Below are 22,677 nucleotides of genomic sequence, written 5' to 3' on the forward strand. Positions count from 1 at the left end.
AGAGACAGGGTTTCACCACATTGGTCAGGCTAGTCTTGAACTCCTGACCTCAGGTGATCCACCTGCCTCTGCCTCCCACAGTGCTGGTAGTATAGGCATGAGCCACCATGCCTGGCCTCAGTGTGTTTTCATTCTATGTTGGACATTTGGCATGCACAGAATTACATTTCATTTTAAAAATTACTGAGCATTGACTACATTTGTACTATATGCTGTAGGGAATCTTTGCTAACATTTAATCAAGCACATAAATACCTAATCAAATTTTTTAAATGTTATAAAAAGTTAGTTATAATTCTTCCACTTTTCCCCACAAGCCTAAAGCGCAGAGCAGAGACTGAAACTGGTAGGCACTCAATAAACACTTGTTGAATGAATGCAAGAAGGCTGGAAAGTCCAATATCAAGGAGTTGTTATTTAGTGAGGGCCTTCTTGCTGTGTCATCCCATGGCAAAAGGCAGAATGGCAACAAAAGAGCCAAATTTTATTCAGCCTTAAAAGTGAAGGAAAGGCCAGGTGCGGTGGCTTATACCTGTAATCCCAGCACTTTGGGAGGCCAAGGCAGGTGGATCACCTCAGGTCAGGAGTTGGAGATCAGCCTGGCCAACATGGCAAAACGCCATTTCTACTAAAAATACAAAAAATTAGCCGGGTGTGGTGGTACACACCTGTAGTCCCAACTACTCGGGAGGCTGAGGTGGTAGAATCTCTTGAACCCAGGAGGCGAAGGTTGCAGTGAGCTGAGATTGCGCCACTGCACTCCAGCCTGGGCAACAGAGCAAGACTCTGTATCAAAAAAAAAAAAAGAAAAGAAAGAGGGAAATTCTAACACATGCTATATGAGGGCATTAAGCTAAGAAACAAGCCAGTCACAAAAGTCAAATACTGGAAGATTCCACTTATATGAGGAAGTTAGTGTAGTCAAAATCATAAAGACAGTAAGTAGAATGGTAGTTGCCAGGGGCTGGGGGGAGGGAGGAATGGGGAGTTATTTTTTAATTAGTATAGAGTTTTAGTTGTACAAGATGAAAAGAGTTCTGGAACTAGATGGCAGTGATGGTTGCATATTATGAATGTATTATCACTAAACTGCACACTTTAAAATGTTTAAGATGGTGAATGTTCTTATATTTTACAACTAAAAAAATAAAAAATAAAACTACACATAGTGAAGAAGTAGGAAATGAAGTTGCAACCAAACGGATCAATATTTTGAGTGGGAAATCTAATACTTAATTCAGTGCTAATTTTTATATTTTTAGTAGAGACAAGGTTTCACCATGTTGGCCAGGCTGGTCGTGAACTCCTGACCTCAAGTGATCTGCCCGCCTCGGCCTCCCAAAGTGCTGGGATTACAGGTGTGAGCCACCGTGACCGGCCTCACGCCCTTCTCTTAATTCCATTTTCTCTCCCCTCTGCCCCTTAATACACTGCACTTAACCTTGTCATAAGCCAAGTAGGACCTGAAATAAGAATACTCAAAACACGGTTGAAATAAACAAGAAGACAGAAACTAAAGCCAGCATTTTTTTTTTTTTAATGCTTGGTAACTGTCCCTTTGTGTCTCCCTAAGTGCAGGATAAACTTCTTGGGGCAAATACAAACGTTTGATAAAATTCTGGGCCAAGGAGTCTTGCACTGGATATATTCAACAAATTACCTGCCGATGATAACAGCGTAAGTCAAACGAGTTCTAAAAGTAACAAATGACTTAGTTATCTGGATAAATCCGTCCTTCCTTTTCTTTTTCACCTAGCCCTTTTGTCGGGCCTCTAAAATGTAAGATAACTACGTGGGAAAGCAAGCAGCGGCTGGTGGTGTGTTTTTACCCTGATTTTATCACTCCAAGTATCTACCGTGGCTGGTTTTGCGAAGACTAGCTTTGTATCAGAATGAGGTGTGGCTGGAACGCCTGAGGAAAGCAAACCAAGTTTTCCAGAGGACGCCGTTGACAGCGTCTCCGCACACCGCGCCGGGGTAGGAACTTCCTCCCGCCTGGTTCGCCCGGCGGGGAACCAATAAAGTTGAGCGCGTTCAAAGGGGTCCTAATCTTCCAGGGTCCACTGGGCAGGCCTGCAAAATAAGGCCCCTAGAAACTCCCTGAGGTTTTCAAGTCTTCTCCCTCTCCTCGGAATTTTTTCCCCTTCATTCGCATTACTTTTATTCTGACGGAAACGGCGCGGGCTAGGCCCCAGGAGGGGCGTATTTCAGGTGCAACTGGCCCGGCGATCGCGGTGGGCAACCCCTACGAGGCCCCCGGTTGACTAGGAGCTGGCGGTCCGAGCTGTGGCTTGGAAGACCGACGCGATGAAGCCCAGACCTGCAGGGTTCGTGGATAATAAACTCAAGCAGCGAGTCATCCAGGTGTGTATTCTGCACCGCTTGGCCTCGCCAAGGGCCCCGATCGCTGCCCCAGGGTGCCACTCCCCTTTTGTCGGGTGGCATCCAGGTGGAACTCAACTAGTCTTCTTTCCCCAGTCTGGGTCTGGGCGTGCGTCTGTTCCTCCTTAGTTGGTGGTGCCGGGGCCTTCCCTACCCACGTTGGTGCGGAGTCTCAGGGAGAAGCCGGGGATGGTGGGAGGGTGCAGCTTGGTAGGGCTGCCCAAGTTGTCTGGTCGTCTTCAGCGCAGATCATTCAGTAGAGTGGAGGTAGCCTTTGAATTTTAACCTCTTTGGCTTGTGAAGTTAGCACAGGAATGGTCTTCAAACGCTCGCATTGTAAGAGGTCCTTGAGAAGGGGTGGCATAAATAATATGTTAATTTCCGTTCTCAAGGAACTTACACACTAAAACGAGATAACATGGGTCTGGCAACAGTAACAGGCACTTTGCCTACGGTTTTCTCATTTTCATGACCATCAGTAAAAAGCAGTGTGTGGCAAATACCTTAGAATGTAAGCAAGCAGTCTGAGTTAAAAGGTGGGAGAGAATTTTCTTCACTTAGGAATTTGTGAGCTACACATTCTCCTTGTTTTTCTTTCACTTCACCAGTCCCTAAACAATCTCCTTTTCGGACCCATCTTTTCCTACCAACTTGTAAATGTTGGAAGTGCTCTGTGCCACTGTTCTCTTACCTCCCCTTCCTCCTCTTTCCTCATACACCTTTCTTATCTATCCATACTTCCTATGTGATCTCATTTAGTGTAATAACCTTTGAGTAGTATCTACATACTCTATTATCTATGTATTTATTTCATTTTATTTTTATTTTTCTGAGACATAGTCTCGCTCTGTTGCCCAGGCTAGAGTGCAGTGGCTGTTTATGGGCACAATCATAACTCACTGCACCCTCGGCCTCCCTGACTCAAGTGATCCTCCCTCCTCAGCCTCCCCAGTAGCTGGGACTACAGGTGTGCACCACCACACCTGGCTAATTTATTATTATTGTTATTATTTGTAGAGACGGGGTTCCACTATGTTACTCTGGCTGGTCTCTAACTCCTGGGCTCAAGCGATCGGGCCTCAGCCTCCCAAAGTGCTGGGATTACCGGTGCAAGCTGCTGCACTGGCCTCTGTATATTTATGACTGCTAACTTTATATCTCCAGTCCAGATTTTATCTTGAAGTACAGATTGATATATCCAGCTGCCTAGTCAGCATATCTCCAAATTAAAATGGCCAAGTGGAACTTGTGATTTTTTCTTCCTTCAAATCTGCCCTTTCTTAGTGTTCTGTATCTCAGTAAATGATACTACCGTTCGTCCTGTTGTTAAGGCCAAAAACCTTAAGGATCATTCTGAGTCTTTCATTTCCTGTATACCATCTGTCAACAGCCTGGTTGGCTTTACTTTCAAAATATATTCCAAGTACTTCTTACTGTCTTTCCCTGTAACCGTCTTAGTCCAAACCATCATCTCTACCTTATACTATTACAATAGCCTCCTAACTGATCTCTCTGATTCTGCTTTTACCTAAAGCCTATTCCCCACAGAGCAGCCAGAGACATCTAATTTTTTTTTTTTTTCTGCTCACTGCAACCTCTGCCTCCTGGGTTCAAGTGATTCTCCTGCCTCAGCCTCCCGAGTACGTGGGATTACAAGTGCATGCCATCACGCCTGGCTAATTTTTGTATTTTTAGTAGGGATGGGATTTCACCATGTTGGCCAGGCTAGTCTCGAACTCCTGACCTCAGGTGATCTGCCCGCCTCAGCTTCCCAAAGTGCTGGGATTACAGGCGTGGCCAAGACATCCTTTTAAAGGGAAAAATCGGGCTAGGGGAGGGATAGCATTAGGAAAAATACCTAATGTAGATGACGGGTTGATGAGTGCAGGAAACCACCATGGCACCTGTATACCTATGTAACAAACCTGCATGTTCTGCACATGTATCCCAGAACTTAAAGTATAATTAAAAAAAAAGGAGGGGGAAATCAGAGCTTGCCATAGCCCTGCTCAAAACCTTTCAGTGGAGTCACAGACATCTAGAGTAAAACCCAGTCTAAAAAGCCCTGCATATTCTGGCCTCTGTTGTCCTAGTTTACTTTTCCTCTCCTGTCCCAGCCACACAGACCTTCTCAAACATGCCAAGCACAGGACCTTTGTTCTCGTTGTTCAGTCACTCTGAATTACTCTTCCTCTGGATGTTCCCGCGTCCCACAACTTGCTCCTTCACTTTATTGAGGTTTCTGAGCAGTGACTCCTAATTACTGGATCTAGTGGCCTCTTCTCTGTCCTCACACTTGACTCTTTTCAGCGTTTGACATTATCAGTTTTCCTCTATAGCTTTCACTTTGGTTCATTATAAAAGTACAAATGAATATCCCTTATTCTAAATGCTTAAGACCAAAAAATGTTTCAGATTGATTTTTTTCAGGTTTTGGAATGTTTGCATATACATAATGAGATATTTGGGGATGGGACCCAAGTTAAACATGAAGTTTATTTATGTTTCATATACACCTTACACACATAGCCTGAAGATAGTCTTACACAATATTTTAAATAAATTTTCACTTAGCTATATATTTAATTTAATTTTAATTTTTTATTTTTGAGACTGGGTCTAGCTCTGTCACCCAGGCTGGAGTGCAGTGGTGTGAACACTGCTCACTGCCATCTCAAACTCGTGGGGTCAAGTGATTCTCCCACCTCAGCCTCCCATGTAGCTGGGACCACAGGTATGCACCACCATGTCTGGCTAATTTTAAAATTTTTTGTAGAGATGAGATCTTACCACCTTGCCCAGGCTGGTCTCGAACACCTGGACTGAAGCAATCCTCCCGCCTTGGCCTCTCAAAGTGCTGGGATTACGGGTGTGAGCCACCACGCCCGGGCTTATTTATGTATTTATTTTTGAGATAAGGTCTCGTTCTGTTATCCAGGCTGGAGTGCAGTGGCTCGATTATAGCTCACTGCAACCTCTAAGTCTGGGCTTAAGCGATCTCCCACCTTGGCCTCCCAAAATGCTGGGAGTATAAGCACAAGCCACCACATCCAACCAACTTTTTAATTTTTTTGTAGAGATGAGGTCAAACTTTGTTGCCCAGGGAGGTCTCAAACTCCTGGGCTCCCAAAGTGTTGGGATTACAGGTATGAGCCACCACGCCCAGCCAAAAGGTGATTTAATATTGAAACTAAATTGCCTCAAGCTAGTAGTTCTGCAGTATCTGACAGATGTCAAATATCACTGTGTTCCTTGAAGTTTAAAATATCCCCTCCTACCCTTACGAGTTTATTGCAGTGTTCTGGGGTATTTGGAAACCTAGGATATTAGTAAGTAAGCCCTCACTTACTGCCTTATAACTATTCTAATAATTATTAGTATTGTATTATAGTGATTAATAATGTTAATTAAATTTTCTGATTTCATACTTGACAATTATTTGGTTACTTTTATTTATGTTTCTGGTACACTTTATTAATGAAGAGTTTATCTTAAAGTATAATGTGTTCAGATAGCTCAATCTGTTGATTAAAATCACTGAGTTTGAAATATTGAGTGTTTTGTATTTGTTATATTTTCTGTTTTAGTACCTTACCAGTAACAAATGTGGCAAATATGTGGACATTGGAGTCTTAGCGTCTGATTTACAAAGAGTGTACAGGTAAATAAATATAGTTTCCAGATCCTTGGATTTTTATGTCTTCTTTACCATTTTAAAAGTTTATATCCTGCTTAAATTTCCAGTTGATATCAATAGCTGCTGGCATTAGTTCACCAATCCATAATCTTGGAACTCAATTCGGTTATGCAAACATTTATCAAATACCTATTATGTGCAGTAAAATGTCTTTTGTACTGTGGGAAATGGGTCACTGCTTATCTTTTAGTACCTGACAGTCTGATCAAGAGATAGAGATGTTATTATATCACTTCCTTTCCTGCTTCATTAGAAAATTAAAACCGGGCCAGGCATAATGGCTCATGCCTGTAATCTCAACACTTTGGGAGGCTGAGGTGGGAGGATGGCTTAAGCCCAGGAGTTTGAGACCAGCCTGGGCAACATGGTGAAACCCCATCTGTACAAAAAATACACAAAAATTTGCCAGGCTTGGTGGCATGCACCTGTGGTCCCACCTACTTGGGAGGCTGAGGTGGGAGGATCACTTGAGCCCAGGAGGTGAAGGCTGTAGTGAGCTGTGGTCACGCCACTGCACTCTAACCTCAGTGACAGAATAAGATCCTGTCCCAAAAAAGAAAGAAAATTAAAACCATCACCAGCAGGTATGATCTCCCTGAGTTTCCTGACTCCTTTCTTTTTGAGACAGAATTTCGCTCTTGTTGCCCAGGCTGGAGTGCAATGGCATGACCTCAGCTCACCGCAACCTCCACTTCCCAGGTTCAAGCAATTCTCCTGCCTCAGCTTCCCAAGTAGCTGGAATTACAGGCATGTGCCACCACGCCTGGGTAATTTTGTATTTTTAGTAGAGACAGGGTTTCACCATGTTGGCCAGGCTGGTCTCGAACTCCTGACCTCAGGTGATCCGCCCACCTTGGCCTCCCAAAGTGCTGGGATTACAGACATGAGCCACAGCGCCCAGCCTCTTTTTTTTTTTTTTAATACAGTTTTTATTTTTATTTTTTGTGGAGACAGGGCCTTCTGTATTTGCCCAGGTTGGTCTTGAACACCTGACCTCAAGTGATCCTTCCACCTTCGCCTCCCTAAGTGCTAGGATGACACGCATGAGCCACCATGCCCAGCCAGCTTCCTGAGTCTTTTTTTTTTTTTTTTTTCTGAGACGGAGTCTTGCTCTGTCGCCCAGGCTGGAGTGCAGTGGCGCAATCTCGGCTCACTGCAAGCTCTGCCTCCTGGGTTTAAGCCATTCTCCTGCCTCAGCCTCCTGAGTAGCTGGGATTACAGGCGTGCGCTAACCACACCCAACTAATTTTTGTATTTTTAATAGAGATGGGGTTTCACCATGTTGGCCAGGCTGGTCTTGAACTCCTGACCTCAGGTGATCCGCCTACCTCAGCCTCCCAAAGTGCTGGGGTTATAGGTGGGAGCCACCGCACCTGGCCAAGAATACCTTAATTATTTCTAGAGGCTCTATCTCCAAATGCAGTCATATTCAGAGGTACTGGGGGTTAGGACATCAACATAAGAATATAAGGGAAACACAATTCAGCTTATTGGACTCTGTCCTGTGGCTCCCAAAATTCATGGCCTTCTCATGTGCAGATACATTCATTGCATTCCACAAGCCCCAAAAGTCTTAACTCATTTTAGCATCAACTCTTAAGTCCAAACTCTCATCTAAATATCATCTAAATCAGGCCAGATGCAAGGACTCATACCTATAATCCCAGCGTTTTGAGGGGCCATTGGCTTAAAGCCATAGAGTTCAAGACCAACTTGGGGAACATAGTGAGACCCCATCTCTACAAAATGAAAATAGAAATAATTAGCTGGGTATGGTGGCCTGAACCTGTAGTCCTTGCTGCTCGAGAGGCTGAGGTGGGAGGATCGCTTGAGCCCAGGAGTTCAAGGTTGCAGTGAGCTATGATTGCACCAGTGCACTCCAGCTGGGTAACAGAGCAAGACCCTGTCTCTAAAAATAAAATAAATAAAAATAATGTTATCTAAATTAATTGGTAATGGCTGAGATTCAAGGTATGATTTATCCTGGGGCAAAATTCCTCTTCATCTATTAACCTGTGAAACCAGAGAAGTTATCTACTTCCAAAATATAGGCATGTGCTATATAACAGTGTTTCAGTCAATGATGGACCTCATGTATGATGGTGATCCCATAAGATTATTACATCATATTTGTACTGTACCTTTTCTGTGTTTAGATATGTTTAAATACACAATACCATTGTGTTACAGTTGCCTATAGTATTTAGTACAATAATGTGCTGTATAGGTTTGTAGGCACAGTAGGCTATACCATGTAGTCTAGGTGTGTAATAGGCTAGCCCATCTAGGTTTGTGTAAGTATACTCTTACTTATTTTTGTTTTCACACAATGAAAATGCTTAATGATACACTTCTCAGAATGTGTCTCCATTGTTTAGTGATGCACAATTGTACAATGGCACGACAGGCATAGGTGTAGGTTAGACATTCATTCCTATTCTAAAAGAGAGCAATTGGAAAAAAGAAAGGGTCATGGGTCCCAAGCAAATCTAAAACCAAGCAGGGCAAATGTCATTAGATTTTCAGGCGTTAGAATAATCCTCTTTGGCTTGATGCCCTGCCCTGTGGGCTCCGTAGGGTGGTGATCCTGCCCTGTTACCTAGGAGGAGGCAGCCCCACCTGCCGGACCTGTGCCCTCTGGGTCTGTGTTGGCAGTGGCAGCCCTGCCTTCTTTTGAGCCTCCTTAAGGGTCGTTCTTCCCTTTTCTTGAAGGATAACTTGTGTTCACAGCTGGATGGTTTTATTGGCCATGTCCTATAGAATCCTGGAAGTCCAACAGCCTTCCTTAATTTTGTCCCCATCTCGGTCCCTTCAGTCCAAGCTGGCAGTGTTTCTGTTGCTTTAACCCCATGTCTATTCCTGGCTTCTGCTGAGATGGCTGACTGGATCCATAAGTCATATGCTGGTAATCGCTTTAGCAAATTGTTGTCCCCCTACACCCTTGATGTTCTCTTTAGATTATGCTTTTTCATTTTTTACAATAGGGATAAACTGAGAATTTTCCAATCTTCAGGTTCTAGTTTCCTTTTTGTTGAACAATTCCTTCTTTATCTCTCTCTATACTGTAAAATTTTACTATAAGCAGCAAGGAGAAATCAGGCCACACTTCAACACTTTGCTTAGAAATGTGAGTGAAATATCTAGATTCATCACTTGCAAGTTCTACTTTTAAAACAGTAAAACACAAGTCCTCTGCCACTTCATAACATGGACTGCCTTTCTTCCAATTTCCAATATCCTGCTTCTCATTTCTGTCTGAGACCTCACCAGAAGCATCTTTAACATTCGTATTTCTAATAGCATTCTCTCTCTGTGTGTATATAACTATAGAACCTTCCTGTACAGCTCTTCTCTTGTCTTTCTGAGCTCTTACCAGAATTGCCTTCCGTGTCTTTTTTTTTTGGAGACGGAGTCTCACTCTGTCACCCAGGCTGGAGTGCAGTGGCGCAATCTCAGCTCACTGCAACGTCTGCCTCCCGGGTTCAAGCAATTCTCCTGCCTCAGCCTCCCAAGAGGCTGGGACTACGGGTGCACGCCACCATGCCTGGCTAATTTTTTGTATTTTAGTAGCGACAGGGTTTCACTGTGTTGCCCAGGCTGGTCTTGAACTCCTGAGCTCAGGCAATCTGCCCGCCTCATTCTCCCAACATGCTAGGATTACAGGCATGAGCCACCACGCCCTGCGGTGTCCATATTTCTAACAGCAGTCACTTCAGAGCCATCTAGGTTTCTTCTAACATGCACCTCAAAACTCTCTGGCCTCTACTACCTAGTTCCGAAACCATTTCTACATTTTAAGGTATTTGTCACAGTAGCACTATACTTATCAATACCAAAATCTGTATTAGGAAGGAAGAAAAGAAGAGAAACTAAGACAGAAAGCTTTTTAAAACAATAGTATACCTCACTTTGGCTACCACTCAGTAGTATTTTTCCTTCCCCTGATCAGAATTTATTTAATGAGTGGTCTAAGGCCAGGGCACAGTGGCTCACACCTGTAATTTCAGCACTTAGAGAGGCTGACACAGGAGGATCGCTTGAGGCTAGGAGTTTGAGACCAGCCTGGGCAACATAGCAAGATTCTGTCTCTACAAAAAAAAAATAAAAAATTAGCGTGGCATGCACCTGTAGTCTGTCCTAGCTACTCAGGAAGTTGAGGCAGGAGGATCACTTGAGGCCAGGAATTCAAGGCTGCAGTGAGCTACGATTGCACCGCTGCACTGAAGCGTGGGTGACAGAGCAAGACCCTGTCTCTTAAAAAATAAAAATAAAGACTAAACTAAGATTGTTTCTATCCCCGCCACTCACTCCATTGAAATCTATGAGTTGTGTTTTGTTGGTAACATTTTTTCTTAGTTGGTGGTATGACTGTTACTCAGCCAGTCACCCAGGTTAATCTATATGTTGTCCACTTCCTTCTACCTAGCCTTGAATCCCCCTGCCATGTCTATAATAAGTCACCAAGAAGCCTTGCTGTGGTCTCTTAAATATTTCATGATGCCTGTTCTCTCCTTTCCCTACCATTACTATACTAGCCTAATCCAGAGCCTCATTATTTCTTGTCTAGACTACTGTTTCAGTTTTTTTTTTTTTGAGATGGAATCTTACTCTGTTGCTCAGGGTGGAGTGCAGCGGGGCAATCTCGGCTCACTGCAACCTCTGCCTCCTGGGTTCAAGTGACTCTCCTGCCTCAGCCTCCCAAGTAGCCAGGACTACAGGTGTACACCACCACACCCTAAAAATTTATTTAAAATTTATTTAAAAATTATTACTAAAAATAATTTTTGTATTTTTAGTAGAGATGGGGTTTCGCCATGTTGGCCAGGCTGGTCTTGAACTCTTGACCTCAAGTGATCCTCCTGCCTTGGCATCCCAAAGTGTTAGGATTATAGGCATGAGCCACTACACCTGGCCTGTTTCAGCTTTTAAACATTCTGCCTACATCCATCTGCCATCTTCTCTTATCCAGGTGTTGGCAAACTATGGCCCTCAAACCAGTTCCTGCCTACCACCTTGTTTTGTATGGCTCATGAGTGAAGAATCGCTTTTACGTCTTTCTTTCTCTCTTTGTTTAATTTTTAATTAATTATTTATTTATTTTTTGGAGACACAGTCTCGCTCTATCATCCAGGTTGGAGTGCAGTGGCTCAATCTCGGCTCACTGCAGCTTCAGCCCCCGGGCTCATCCTTCTGCCTCAGCCCCCAGATGGCTGGGACTAAGGCACATGCCACCATGCCCCGCTGATTTTTTGTATTTTTTGTAGAGATGGGGTTTTGCCATGTTGCCCAGCTGGCCTTGAACTCCTGAGCTCAAGTGATCCTCTCACCTCAGCCTCCCAAAGTGCTAGGATTCCAGGCATGAGCCACTGTGCCAGGCCCCAAGTTGCCTTTTTAAATGGTCATGATTTAGTACAATATTTGCCTCATCTAAAACTTTGTGTTTTGATGTAATTTCACATTTAAGAAAAACTGACCCAGACCAGCTTAGACAACATAGTGAGACCCCCATCTCTACAAAAAAAATCAAAAAATTAACTAGGTGTGCTGGCACGTGTCTGTCATCGTACCTACTCGGAGGCTGGGGTGGGAGGATTGCATGAGACCAGGAGGTTGAGGCTGTGGCAAGCTCTGATTGCACAACTACACTTCAGCCTGACTGAGTGAGACCCTGTCTCAAAAACATAAAGATTTTTTTTTTTTTTTTGAGATGGAGTCTCACTCAGTCACCCAGGCTGGAGTGTGGTGGTGTGATGTCTGCCCACTGCAACCTCCACCTCCTGGGCTCAAGTGATACTCCTGCCTCAGCCTCCCAAGTAGCTGGGATTACAGGCACCCACCACCATGCCTGGCTGATTTTTGTATTTTTAGTAGAGATGGGGTTTTACCATGTTGGCCAGGCTAGTTTCGAACTCCTGACCGCAAATGATCCGCCCATCTTGGCCTCCCAAAGTACTGGGATTACAAGTGTGAGCCACTGCGCTGGCACAAATTTTTATAAAGAGGAAAATGGAAAAAATAGTACAAAGAACACCCATATACTCTACCTAGAATGTCCCTTTATCCATGCATACTATCTATTCCCTAAGGACAAAGGCTTTTATTATATAACCACAGTTTATTTATTAAAACCAGAAAATGTAATCTTGATTCAGTAATATTATCGAATCCACCATTCATATTCAGAGTTTGCCTGTCTCAATAATGTTCTTTATAGCTATTATTTTATGGGAATTTTTTTCCCAGAACTGAAATCCAGCCCCTAAATTATGCTTGTTTTGCTTTTTAGTTTCCTTTAATCTGCAACGGTTCCTCAACCTTTTTTTGTTTTTCATGATCTTTACATTTTTGAAGATTACAGGTAGTTACTATATAGAATATCCCTCAATTTGGATTTTTCTGCTGTTTCCACATGGTTGGAATCAGGTTATATGTTTTTGGAAGGAAAACCAAAGAAGCAATTTGACTTCAAAAGGCACAGAATATCTGTGTGGGGTGTTATTCGGTAATGTTAGTTTTGATCAATCCACTGTAAATTAATTTGAAATTAATAAATAATTTATAAGAATATATTTTCAGATTATACAAATATCCTGTACTCATCAAACTTTCACCTATATTTTTAGCAGATGGTCTTGCTAAAAATGTTTAACTTGAATTTAATAATGAGGAGACATAAATTCAGATTGTGGGACATTTTATAAATTAGCTGGCCTGGATCCTTCAAAAATGTCAGTGTTACATGCACAAAGGTGAAGAGATTATTACAAGTTAAAAGAGTCCAAAGAGACACAACAACCAAGTAAATGCATGAACCTTGACTAGACTCTGGGTCAAAGAAAAACAACTATACCCTGTCTCTACTAAAAATACAAAAAAATAGCCGGGTGTGGTGGCAGGCGCCTGTAGTCCCAGCTACTCAGGAGGCTGAGGCAGGAGAATGGTGTGAACCCCGGAAGCGGAGTCTGCAGTGAGCTGAGATTGCACCACTGCACTCCAGCCTGGGCCACAGAGCGAGACTCCGTCTCAAAAAAACAAAAAGAAAGAAAGAAAAACAACTATAAAGACCATTTTTTGGGAATAATTTGAGAAATTTTAATATGGACTATGTATTAGATAATTTATCAATATTAAATTTCTTATTTGTGCTAATTGTATTGTAGCTATGCAGATATCCTTTTTTTTTTTTTTTTTGAGACGGAGTCTCGCTTTGTTGCCCAGGCTGGAGTGCAGTGGCACGATCTTGGCTCACTGCAAGCTCTGCCTCCTGGGTTCATGCCATTCTATTGCCTCAGGCTCCCCAGTAGCTGGGACTACAGGCGCCCGCCACCACGCCTGGCTAATTTTTTTTTTTTTTATTTTTAGAAGAGACGAGGTTTCACTGTGTTAGCCAGGCTGGTCTCGATCTCCTGACCTCATGATCCTCCCACCTCAGCCTCCTAAAGTTCTGGAATTACAGGAGTGAGCCCCTGCACCTGGCTGCAGATATTCTTTTTTAAAGAGATACATGCTGAGAATTTTTGAGATGAAGGGTCTGTAACTTAGTTTCTTCTTCTTAGTTTTTTTTTTTTTTTTTTTTTGAGATGGAGTCTCGCTCTGTCGCCAGGCTGGACTGCAGTGACACGATGTCGGCTCACTGCAACCTCCGTCTCCAGGGTTCAAGCGATTCTCCTGCCTCAGCCCCCCGAGTAGCTGGGATTACAGGCGCGCGCCACCACGCCCGGCTAATTTTTGTATTTTTAGTAGAGACGGGGTTTCGCCATGTTGGCCACGCTGGTCTCGAACTCCTGACCTCAGGTGATCCACCCGCCTCGGCCTCCCAAAGTGCTGGGATTACAGGCGTGAGCCACAGCGCCCGGCTCTTCTTAGTTTTTTAATTTATTTTTTTTTTTGAGATGAGATCTTGCTCTGTTGGCCAAGCTGAGTGCATTGGTGCAATCACGGCTCACTGCAGCCTTCACCTCCCAGACTCAAGCTGTTCTCCCACCTCAGCCTCCCAAGTAGCTGGGACTACAGCCACGTACTACCATACCTGGCTAATTTTAAATATTTTGTAGGGATAGGGTTTCCCTATGTTGGCAGGGATGGTCTCAAACTCCTAGGCTCAAGTGATTCTCCTACCTCAGCCTCCCAAAGTGCTGGGATTACAGGCATGAGCCACTGTGCCTGGCCTAGAACTTATTTTCAAATGGTTTTGCTCTACCCCTCCAAAAGAAATCTCTATATGCAGACAGAAGTAAAGTAAATGTGGCAGTTTGAGAATACTATAGGTAAAGAATATACGAGTGTTGATTACATTATTTCTTTCATATTTTTAGTAACTTTGAAATTTTAAAATAAAAATATTTGAAGCAAAAAAGGTTAGTTTAAAAAAGGGGGAAAAATGGAGAAAGTTCACAATAGTAAATATATAAACTTAGAAGTTTGAAAATAGGGTTATGGCAAGTGTCTATACTGTAACAATGAAATATTCATGCAAATTTATTTGATCCATTTAGATTGAACTTAATGGAAAAATATTGGTGGAGACTACTATGCTAAACTTCTTGTTTTCTTTTTTCAGTATAGACTATGGTCGAAGAAAAAGAAATGCTTTTAGGATTCAGGTAGAAAAAGGTGAGTCTTTTATTGTTAGAGCTAAATTGTCAATAAAGTTATACAAACAATTGTTTTAGCTCATAGCGTTTTTCTTTTTGTTTCAGTATTTAGCATAATTAGTAGTGAGAAGGAACTTAAGAATTTAACAGAATTAGAAGATGAACATTTGGCAAAAAGGGCAAGACAAGGTGAAGAGGATAATGAGTAAGTATACCAAATGCAGGGTTTTTTTAAACCATGAACTTTATCACGTTACATTCCTGCTTGTAAAACTTTCAATGGCTCTTCATTGCCAACAAAGCCCTGCGTAATATTTACCTAACCTCTTCAGCCATATTGAATGTTCTTTATTCCCCAAAGAGATCAAATTCTCTTTGGCTGTGCCTTTGTATGGGTGGTTTTATTGAGTTAGAGTGTCATTTCCCTTTCGCAAACTCCCACACAGCCCTCAAGAATCAGTTGAAATGTTACTGCCTTTATTAGGCCTAAGACCCCTTTTTAAATGTTTCCTTAGCTTCTAGTTACAGATATTTGTTATAATCCTTATCATATCATATGGCATTGAAATTATTTGCTTACTTGTTTGCATTACCAACAGTACTGTCTCATTACCTTCTTTTTCTGCCCTAATACAACATCAGATATATAAAAAGGTGCTGATTAATTTTGTTTAAGAAATAGTATTGAGAGTTTAAAAAATAGCTTTATTGAGGTATAATTGACATCAGTAAGCTCTACTTTTTTTTTTTTTTTTTTTGAGATTAAGTCTCACTCTGTCACCCAGGCTGGAGTGCAGTGGCACCATCTCGGCTCACTGCAACCTCTGCCCCCTGGGTTCAAGCGATTCTCTTGCCTCAGCCTCCCAAGTAGCTGGGATTACAGTCATGTGCCCCCACACCCGGCTAATTTTTTATATTTTTGGTAGAGATGGGGTTTCACCACGTTGGCCAGGCTGGTCTCGAACTCCTGACTTCTAGTGATCCGCACATCTTGGCCTCCCAAAGTGCTAGGATTACAGGCGTGAGCCATTGCGCCCGGCCAACCTCTTCATTTTTAAAGTGTACAATTTGTTAAGTTTTGACATATAGATATACTCATTGAACTATCACCATAAGCAAGATACTGAACCTTTCCATAAATATCAAAAGTCGTCTTGTTCCGCTTTGCAATTCATTTCTCCCTCCACCCCTGTTTCTAGGCAAACTTTTTTCTTTTTCTTTTTTTTTTTTTTTTTTTTTTGACAGGGTTTTACTCTGTCACCCAGGCTGGAGTGTGATCACAGCTCATTGCAGCCTTGACTTCCCAGGTTACTTGATTCTTCTCCTTCAGCCTCCCAAGTAGCTGCAGGCACATGCTACCACACCTAGCTAATTTTTCGTAGAAATGGGGTTTTGCCATGTTGCCCAGGCTGGTCTCAAACTCCTGGGCTCAAGCAGTCTGCCCGCCTCATCCTCCCAAAGTGTTGGGATTATAGGTGCGAGCCACAGCACCCAGCTTTAGGCAACCATTGATTTGCTTTCTGTCACCGTATGTTACATTGCATTTTGTAGAATTTTATTTGGAATCATACTTTTAAAGTCTGGATTCCTTCATTCTTTCACTTAGCATGATTTTGAGATTTATCAATGTTGTGTGTATCAATAGTTCATTGCTTTTTATTGATAAGTATGTATGGACATGCTGCAATTATTTTATCTATTTATCTGTTTTTTTGTTTGTTTTTTTTGAGACAGAGTCTCACTTTGTTGCTCAGGCTGGAATGTAGTGGAGAGGCATATCACAACTCACTGCAGCCTCTACCTCCTGGGCTCAGGCGATTCTCCCATACGGGTGCATGCTACCATGCCCAGTTAATTTTCTAATTTTTTGTAGAAATGGCGGTCTCACTATGTTGTCAGGCTGGTCTTGTACCCCTGGGCTCAAGCAATCCTCTTGCCTCGGACTCCCAGAATGCTGGGATTACAGGTGTGAACCACCTTGCCTGACCTATCTGTTTATCTCTTGTTTGGCAGTTGGTTTGTTTCCAGTTTCTGGCTATTACAAATTAAGCTGCTATGAACATTTATGCTCATAAAATTCTACAAAATGCAATGTAACATATAGTGACAGAAAGCAAATCAATGGTTGCCTAAAGCCAGGTCTTTGTGTGGACAGTATTTTCATTTCCCTTGTTAAATATCTAAGATTAGAATAGCTGGGTCGTGTGATAGATGCATATTTAAGAAATTGCCAAACTATTTTCCAATGTCTTTGTACCATTTTACTTTTACATTAGCAGTTTATGAGAATTCTACTCTTTCCACAAATTGCTGATATTTGTTATGGTCAGTGTTTAATTTTCAGTAGTATGACATTAGCTTTAGGTTTTTTTGTAGATGTCCTTTGTCAGATTGAGGAAGTTTCCTAATATTCCTAGATTGCTGAGAATTTTTGTCATGAATAGGTATTGCATTTGTCAAATGCTTTTCTGCATCTGTTGAAACTTCTCATTATGGCCTTTCCCCTTTAGTCTATTAATTTGATGAATTACATTGGTTCCCAGTATTAAGCCAATCTTGCCTCCTGGGGATAAACTCTACTTGGTCCTGATATGTTATCTTTTTAATGTATTGTTGGCAGCTTGGGCAACACAGCAAGACTCTGTCTCTACAGAAAATTTAAAAATTAGCCAGGCATAGTGGTGCATGGTTCTATCCCAGCTTCTTTGGAAGTTGAAGTAGGAGGATTGCTTGAGCCCCAGAGTTGAAGATTACAGTGAGCTATAATTATGCCACTGCACTCCAGCCTGGGTGAGAGAGTGAGGCCTTGTCTCTAAAAAAAAAAAAGAAAAAGTTATTTGTAAAGAGTATTTGTTTGACGTTGTTTTTTTGAGATGGAGTCTCACTCTTGTCGCCCAGGCTGGAGTGCAATAGCGTGATCTCAGCTCGCTGCAACCACCGCCTCCCAGGTTTAAGCCATTCTCCTGCCTCAGCCTCCTGAGTAGCTGGGATTACAGGCACATGCCACCATGCCCGGCTAATTTTTGAAAAAAAGGATATTAATTGGATTCGATTTACTAATCTTTTTCTACAGATGTTTGCATCTGTATGTCATATTGGTCTGAATTTTCTTTTGTTCATTTTTGGAATGTCTGTCATGTTTTGGTGTTAGGGTTACACCGGCCTCATGATATTAGTGGGAAAGTGTTCTTTTGTTCTCTATTTTATGAAAACACATTATGGAAATTCTTTTTTGAATATTTGTTAGTGTTCGACCACAGTTTTTCTAGGCCTAGAGTCAACTTCCCCCAGAGTCTTCTTTTTCTGAAGGATTTTGATAAATTTTAATGTTGCTAGATATACAGCTCTTCCTTACATCTCTCCTTATGTCAATTGTGATAAATTGTATTTTTTAATCATTTGTTCATTTTCTCTCAGGTGTGGAATTTGTTGGCATAATGCTTCTGCAATATTCTCTTGTTATCCTTTTAATGTCTACAGGATTTGGGGTGATAGCCCCATTTTACTGTTCGTAGCTCAGCCTTTTTCATTTAGATTTATCATAATTTTCTTAACCAGTTCCATATTCATGGATATTTATTTGTGTTACACTATTGCATAATAAATAACTCTTTACTGCTTTACTGCATATATCTTTGTACACATCACTTTTTTATGTTGAATTTTTGAGGTGGAATTTCTGGGGTCAAAGATTTATATTTTTGAGATTTCCAGTGCATTTGGACTTACCTTCCTAAAAAGGTTGCCTCAGTTTATACTCCCAACAACTTTGTATAAAGGGCACATTTCTCTGCATCCCTGCAATCTTAGTTATACTATAATTTAATCTTTGCTGTTTTTATAGGCAAAATATTGATCATATATATTTTTTCTTTTTTTGAGACAGAATCTCACTCTGTCACCCAGGCCGGAGTCCAGTGGTGCGATCTCGGCTCACTGCATCCTCTGCCTCCCAGGTTCAAGCAATTCTCCTGCCTCAGCCTCCCGAGTAGTTGGGATTATAGGCACCCACCACCACTGCTGGCCAATTTTTGTATGTTTAGTAGAGACAGGGTTTCACCATGTTGGCCAGGCTGGTCTCGAACTCCTGACCTCAGGTGATCCGCCCACCTTGGCCTCCCAAAGTGCTGGGATTACAGGCTTGAGCCACCGCCTCTGGCCTTGATCATATTTTTATTTGTGATTTTATAATTATTGAGGTTAGTTTTTTTGTTATTTCATATTTGTTTTGCGAATTGCTTGCTTATGGAGTTTTTTCTATTTCATTTGAGAGGTATTTGCATTTTCCTTATTAGTTGTCAGAGTGTTTTGCATAAAATAATACCTCTTTTTATATGCATTACAACTGCTTTCCCCATGTTGCCACTTCTTTTTTAATTTTCGTTTGCACCATCTTTTGATTAGAGAAGTTTTGCATTTTTATGTAGTCAAATCTATCAGTCTTTTTCCTTTTGGTTTATGCTGATATGCTTAGAAAGACCTCTCTCACAAGAGTGTGTAAAATAATTACTTACACTTTTTTCTCCTTTCTTTATGTTTAACTCTTTAATCCACTTGGAATTTTTTTTTTCTTTTTTTAGGGCATGAGTTGTAAGGCAAAACTTTTTTTTTTTTCAAATAGTTGAATGATATACCTTATTTACATTGAGTAGAATTGCTCCCAAGTAATGCTGATTAATTTTAATGAATACAGAATTTGCTTGGTTTTTTGTTTTGTTTTGTTTTTTGAGACAGCGTCTCGCTCTGTCACCCAGGCTTCAGTGCACTGGCACAATCATGGCTTACCGCAGTCTTGACGTCCCAGGCCCAAGCGATCCTCCCACCGCAGCCTCACAGGTAGCTGGGATTACAGGTGTGTGCCAGCATGCCCAGCTAATTTTTTAATTTTTTTGTAGAGACAGAGTCTCCCTTAGTTGCCCAGGCTAGAATTTGTATCTTAATATCTTAATTATAACAGCATTTCATTGCATTCATATAAAGCTTTCTACCTAAAAAAAAAAAAAAAAATTATTTAAATAAGAAAAGGACTTTTTTTTTTTCTTATTTAAATAATTTTTTTTTTTTTTTTTTTTTTGGCAGAGTCTCATACTGTGGGCCAGGCTGGAGTGTAGTGGCACGATCTTGGCTCACTGCAACCTCTGTCTCCCGGGCTCAAGTAATTTTCCTGCCTCAGCCTCCCGAGTAGCTGGGATTACAGGCGTATTTTCACCACACCTGGCTTATTTTTGTATTTTTTAGTAGAGACGGGGTTTCACCATGTTGGCCAGGCTAGTCTCGAACTCCTGACCTCAGGTAATCCACCCGCCTCGGCCTCCCAAAGTGCTGGGATTACAGGCGTGAGCCACCATGCCGGGCCTATTTAAATAATTTCCAAAGAAGTATTAAATACTAGCAGTGTCCTGAAGTTACTTGAAGCTATTAGATAACAACTTTCAGTTATAATGAATTAAGACTACATTCTCAGCTTGTATTTTATTAGGATTTATACCTCTTTTTTGATACAGGAAATTTATTTGTTCCTTCATCCCTCATGAACAGTCTTGGAGAAGTTGTATTTGGTTACATGCTTTGGTCATGTTGACTTTGTGAATTTGTTACTCAGAGTACTTAATTATAGGTTGCTGAAATATTTCCTCTACCTGAATCTGATATCCCTAAATGGGACCCTTGGGCCTGAGGGAATTTGTATCTCACTTTTATTTATTGCTAGGATAAATATAACTATAATTTATTTTGCATTTATTATATATTGTAAATGCATAAGGACTTTGCAAGTGTTTATTTAATCCTTTAATAACCCTGGGAGACAGACATTACTTATTAAATCTCCATTTTATAGATAAGGAAGCTGACGCTTAGAGAGGTTAAGTAATAACTGGTTAAGTTGGATTTTGAATCCTAGTTTCTCTGATTCCAGAGTTTGGACTCTTAACCACCATAATCTTTTGGCTGAATATATTTACTTGTTTTGGGTAGTCATTTTTTTAGGATATGGGAGAGAAAGTCTTTAAAACATTTTTCCCTCCTTTTACTGAGGTATACTGAAAGCTATTCTGATGATGATTCAAGTATGGAAGACTACCCAGATCCACAGGTAAGCCAAACATTTAGTGGGTCCATTTTGATTTTTTCTTTTTTAGTTGTTATGGTACCTCCCTTGAAAAACTCAGTATTAGCTGGACATGGTGACTCACACCTCTAATCCCAACACTTTGGGAGGCTGAGGCATGCAGATCACTTGAACCCAGGCATTTGAGACCAGCCTGGGCAACATGGCAAAACCTTGTCTCTATAAAAAGTACGAAAAAATAAGTCTGGCCAACATGGTGAAACCTTGTCTCTACAAAAAATACAAAAGTTAGCCGGGCATGGTGGCATGCACCTGTGGTCCCAGCTACTTGGGGGGCTGAGGTGGGAGAATCACTTGAGCCCAGGAGGTCAAGGCTGCAGTGAGGTGCAGTGAGCCGTGATTGCGCCACTGCACTCCAGCCTGGGTGACAGAGTGAGACCCTACCTTTTAAAAAAAAATAAGGCTAGCTGTCGTGGCTCACGCCTGTAATCCCAGCACTTTGGAAGGCCAAGGAGGGTGGATCACTTTAGCCCAGGAGTTCGAGACCAGCCTGTGCAACATGGCACAACCCCATCTCTACCAAAAAACCCCCCAAAATTAGCCAGGTGTAATGGCTTGCACCTGTGGTCCCAGCTACTCAGGAAGCTGAGGTGGGAGGATCACTTGAGCCCAGGTTGCAGAGGTTGCAGTGATCTGGGATTGCACTACTGCACTCCAGCCTGAGCAACAAAACCAGATCCTGTCTCCGAAAAAATAAATAAATAAAAATCAGTAAGGAATAGAATAAAAGGCTAGGGGCTATGGCTCACGTCTGTAATCCCAGCACTTTGGGAGGCTGAGGCAGGAAGATCACTTGAAGCCAGGAGTTCAAGACCAGCCTGGGCAACCTAGCAAGACTCTGTCTCTACAAAAAACAAACAAAAATTAGCTGGATCTGGTGGCATACACCCATAGTCCTAGCTACTCAGGAGGCTGAGGCTGGAGGATCACTTGAGCCCAGGAGTTTGAGGCTGCGGTGAGCTATGATTGTGCCATTCCACTTCAGCCTGGGCGACAGACCTTATTGCAAAAGAGAGAGAGAGAGAAGAGAAGGAAAGAAAGAGGGAAAGAAAAAAAAGGGTTAGGGCTAAAGGGAGGGAGAAAGGAAGGACAGGGAATAGAATAAGAGACTTCGGAAGTCTTCCATCCATAAATAATTGAACACTTTCTGTGTTCAGTGTTGGTGATGGATTAACCATCCTTCCAGTATTTATGTTTATAAGTCAGTTATACAAGGAAAAAGAAGGGAAGAGAATAGCTAGAAATAAGGGCAGACAAGAATAGAGTAATTAATAGTAAAAATGGAAAAAGGGATATACTTTTTGTCAAGGAGATGGCATTAGTAATGAAAAGGCTTGATTAAAGGAGAATATGGAGATAATATAGTCGGCCCTCACTATCCATGGGGGATTGGCCCCAGAGCCCCACATGAATGCCTGCAAATGCTCAAGTCCCTTACGTAAAATGGCATCATGTTTGCATATAACCTTATATACATCCTCTTGTATACTTTAAATTATCTCTGGATTACTTGTAATAATACAATGTAAATAAGATGTAAATAGTTTTTACACTATATTTCTTTCTTTCTTTTTTTTTTTTTGAGAGGGAGTCTCACTCTGTCGCCCAGGCTGAAGTACAGTGGTGTGATCACCGAGGCTGGAGTGCAGTGGTGTGATCTCGGCTCACTGCAACCTCCACCTCCCCGGCTCAAGTGATTCTCCTGCCTCAGCCTCCTGAGGAGCTGGAATTGCAGGCAGGGTCTCGCTCTGTCACCCAGGCTGGAGTGCAGTGGTTTCATCTCGGCTCACTGCAACCTCTGCCTCCCAAGTTCAAGTGATTCTCGTGCCTCAGCCTCCTGAGTAGCTGAGATTACAGGTGTGCGCCACCACACC

General features: G+C 41.9%; 1 protein-coding gene across 1 annotated transcript in view; it reads left to right on the top strand.

The window, feature by feature from the left end:
• The first annotated feature begins 2,210 nt into the window (after positions 1 to 2,210).
• Positions 2,211 to 22,677, top strand: part of NVL (nuclear VCP like) — a 102,694-nt gene continuing 82,227 nt past the window's right edge. The window contains 6 exon segments of the mRNA XM_063597397.1: positions 2,211 to 2,364; positions 5,970 to 6,043; positions 14,640 to 14,692; positions 14,779 to 14,878; positions 19,408 to 19,509; positions 20,710 to 20,767. Of these exon segments, the coding sequence (XP_063453467.1) occupies positions 2,308 to 2,364; positions 5,970 to 6,043; positions 14,640 to 14,692; positions 14,779 to 14,878; positions 19,408 to 19,509; positions 20,710 to 20,767 (444 nt within the window). The 5' untranslated portion in view covers positions 2,211 to 2,307.

Source organism: Pan paniscus, chromosome 1 (assembly GCF_029289425.2).
Source record: "Pan paniscus chromosome 1, NHGRI_mPanPan1-v2.0_pri, whole genome shotgun sequence".
NCBI classification, from domain to species: Eukaryota; Metazoa; Chordata; class Mammalia; order Primates; family Hominidae; genus Pan; species Pan paniscus.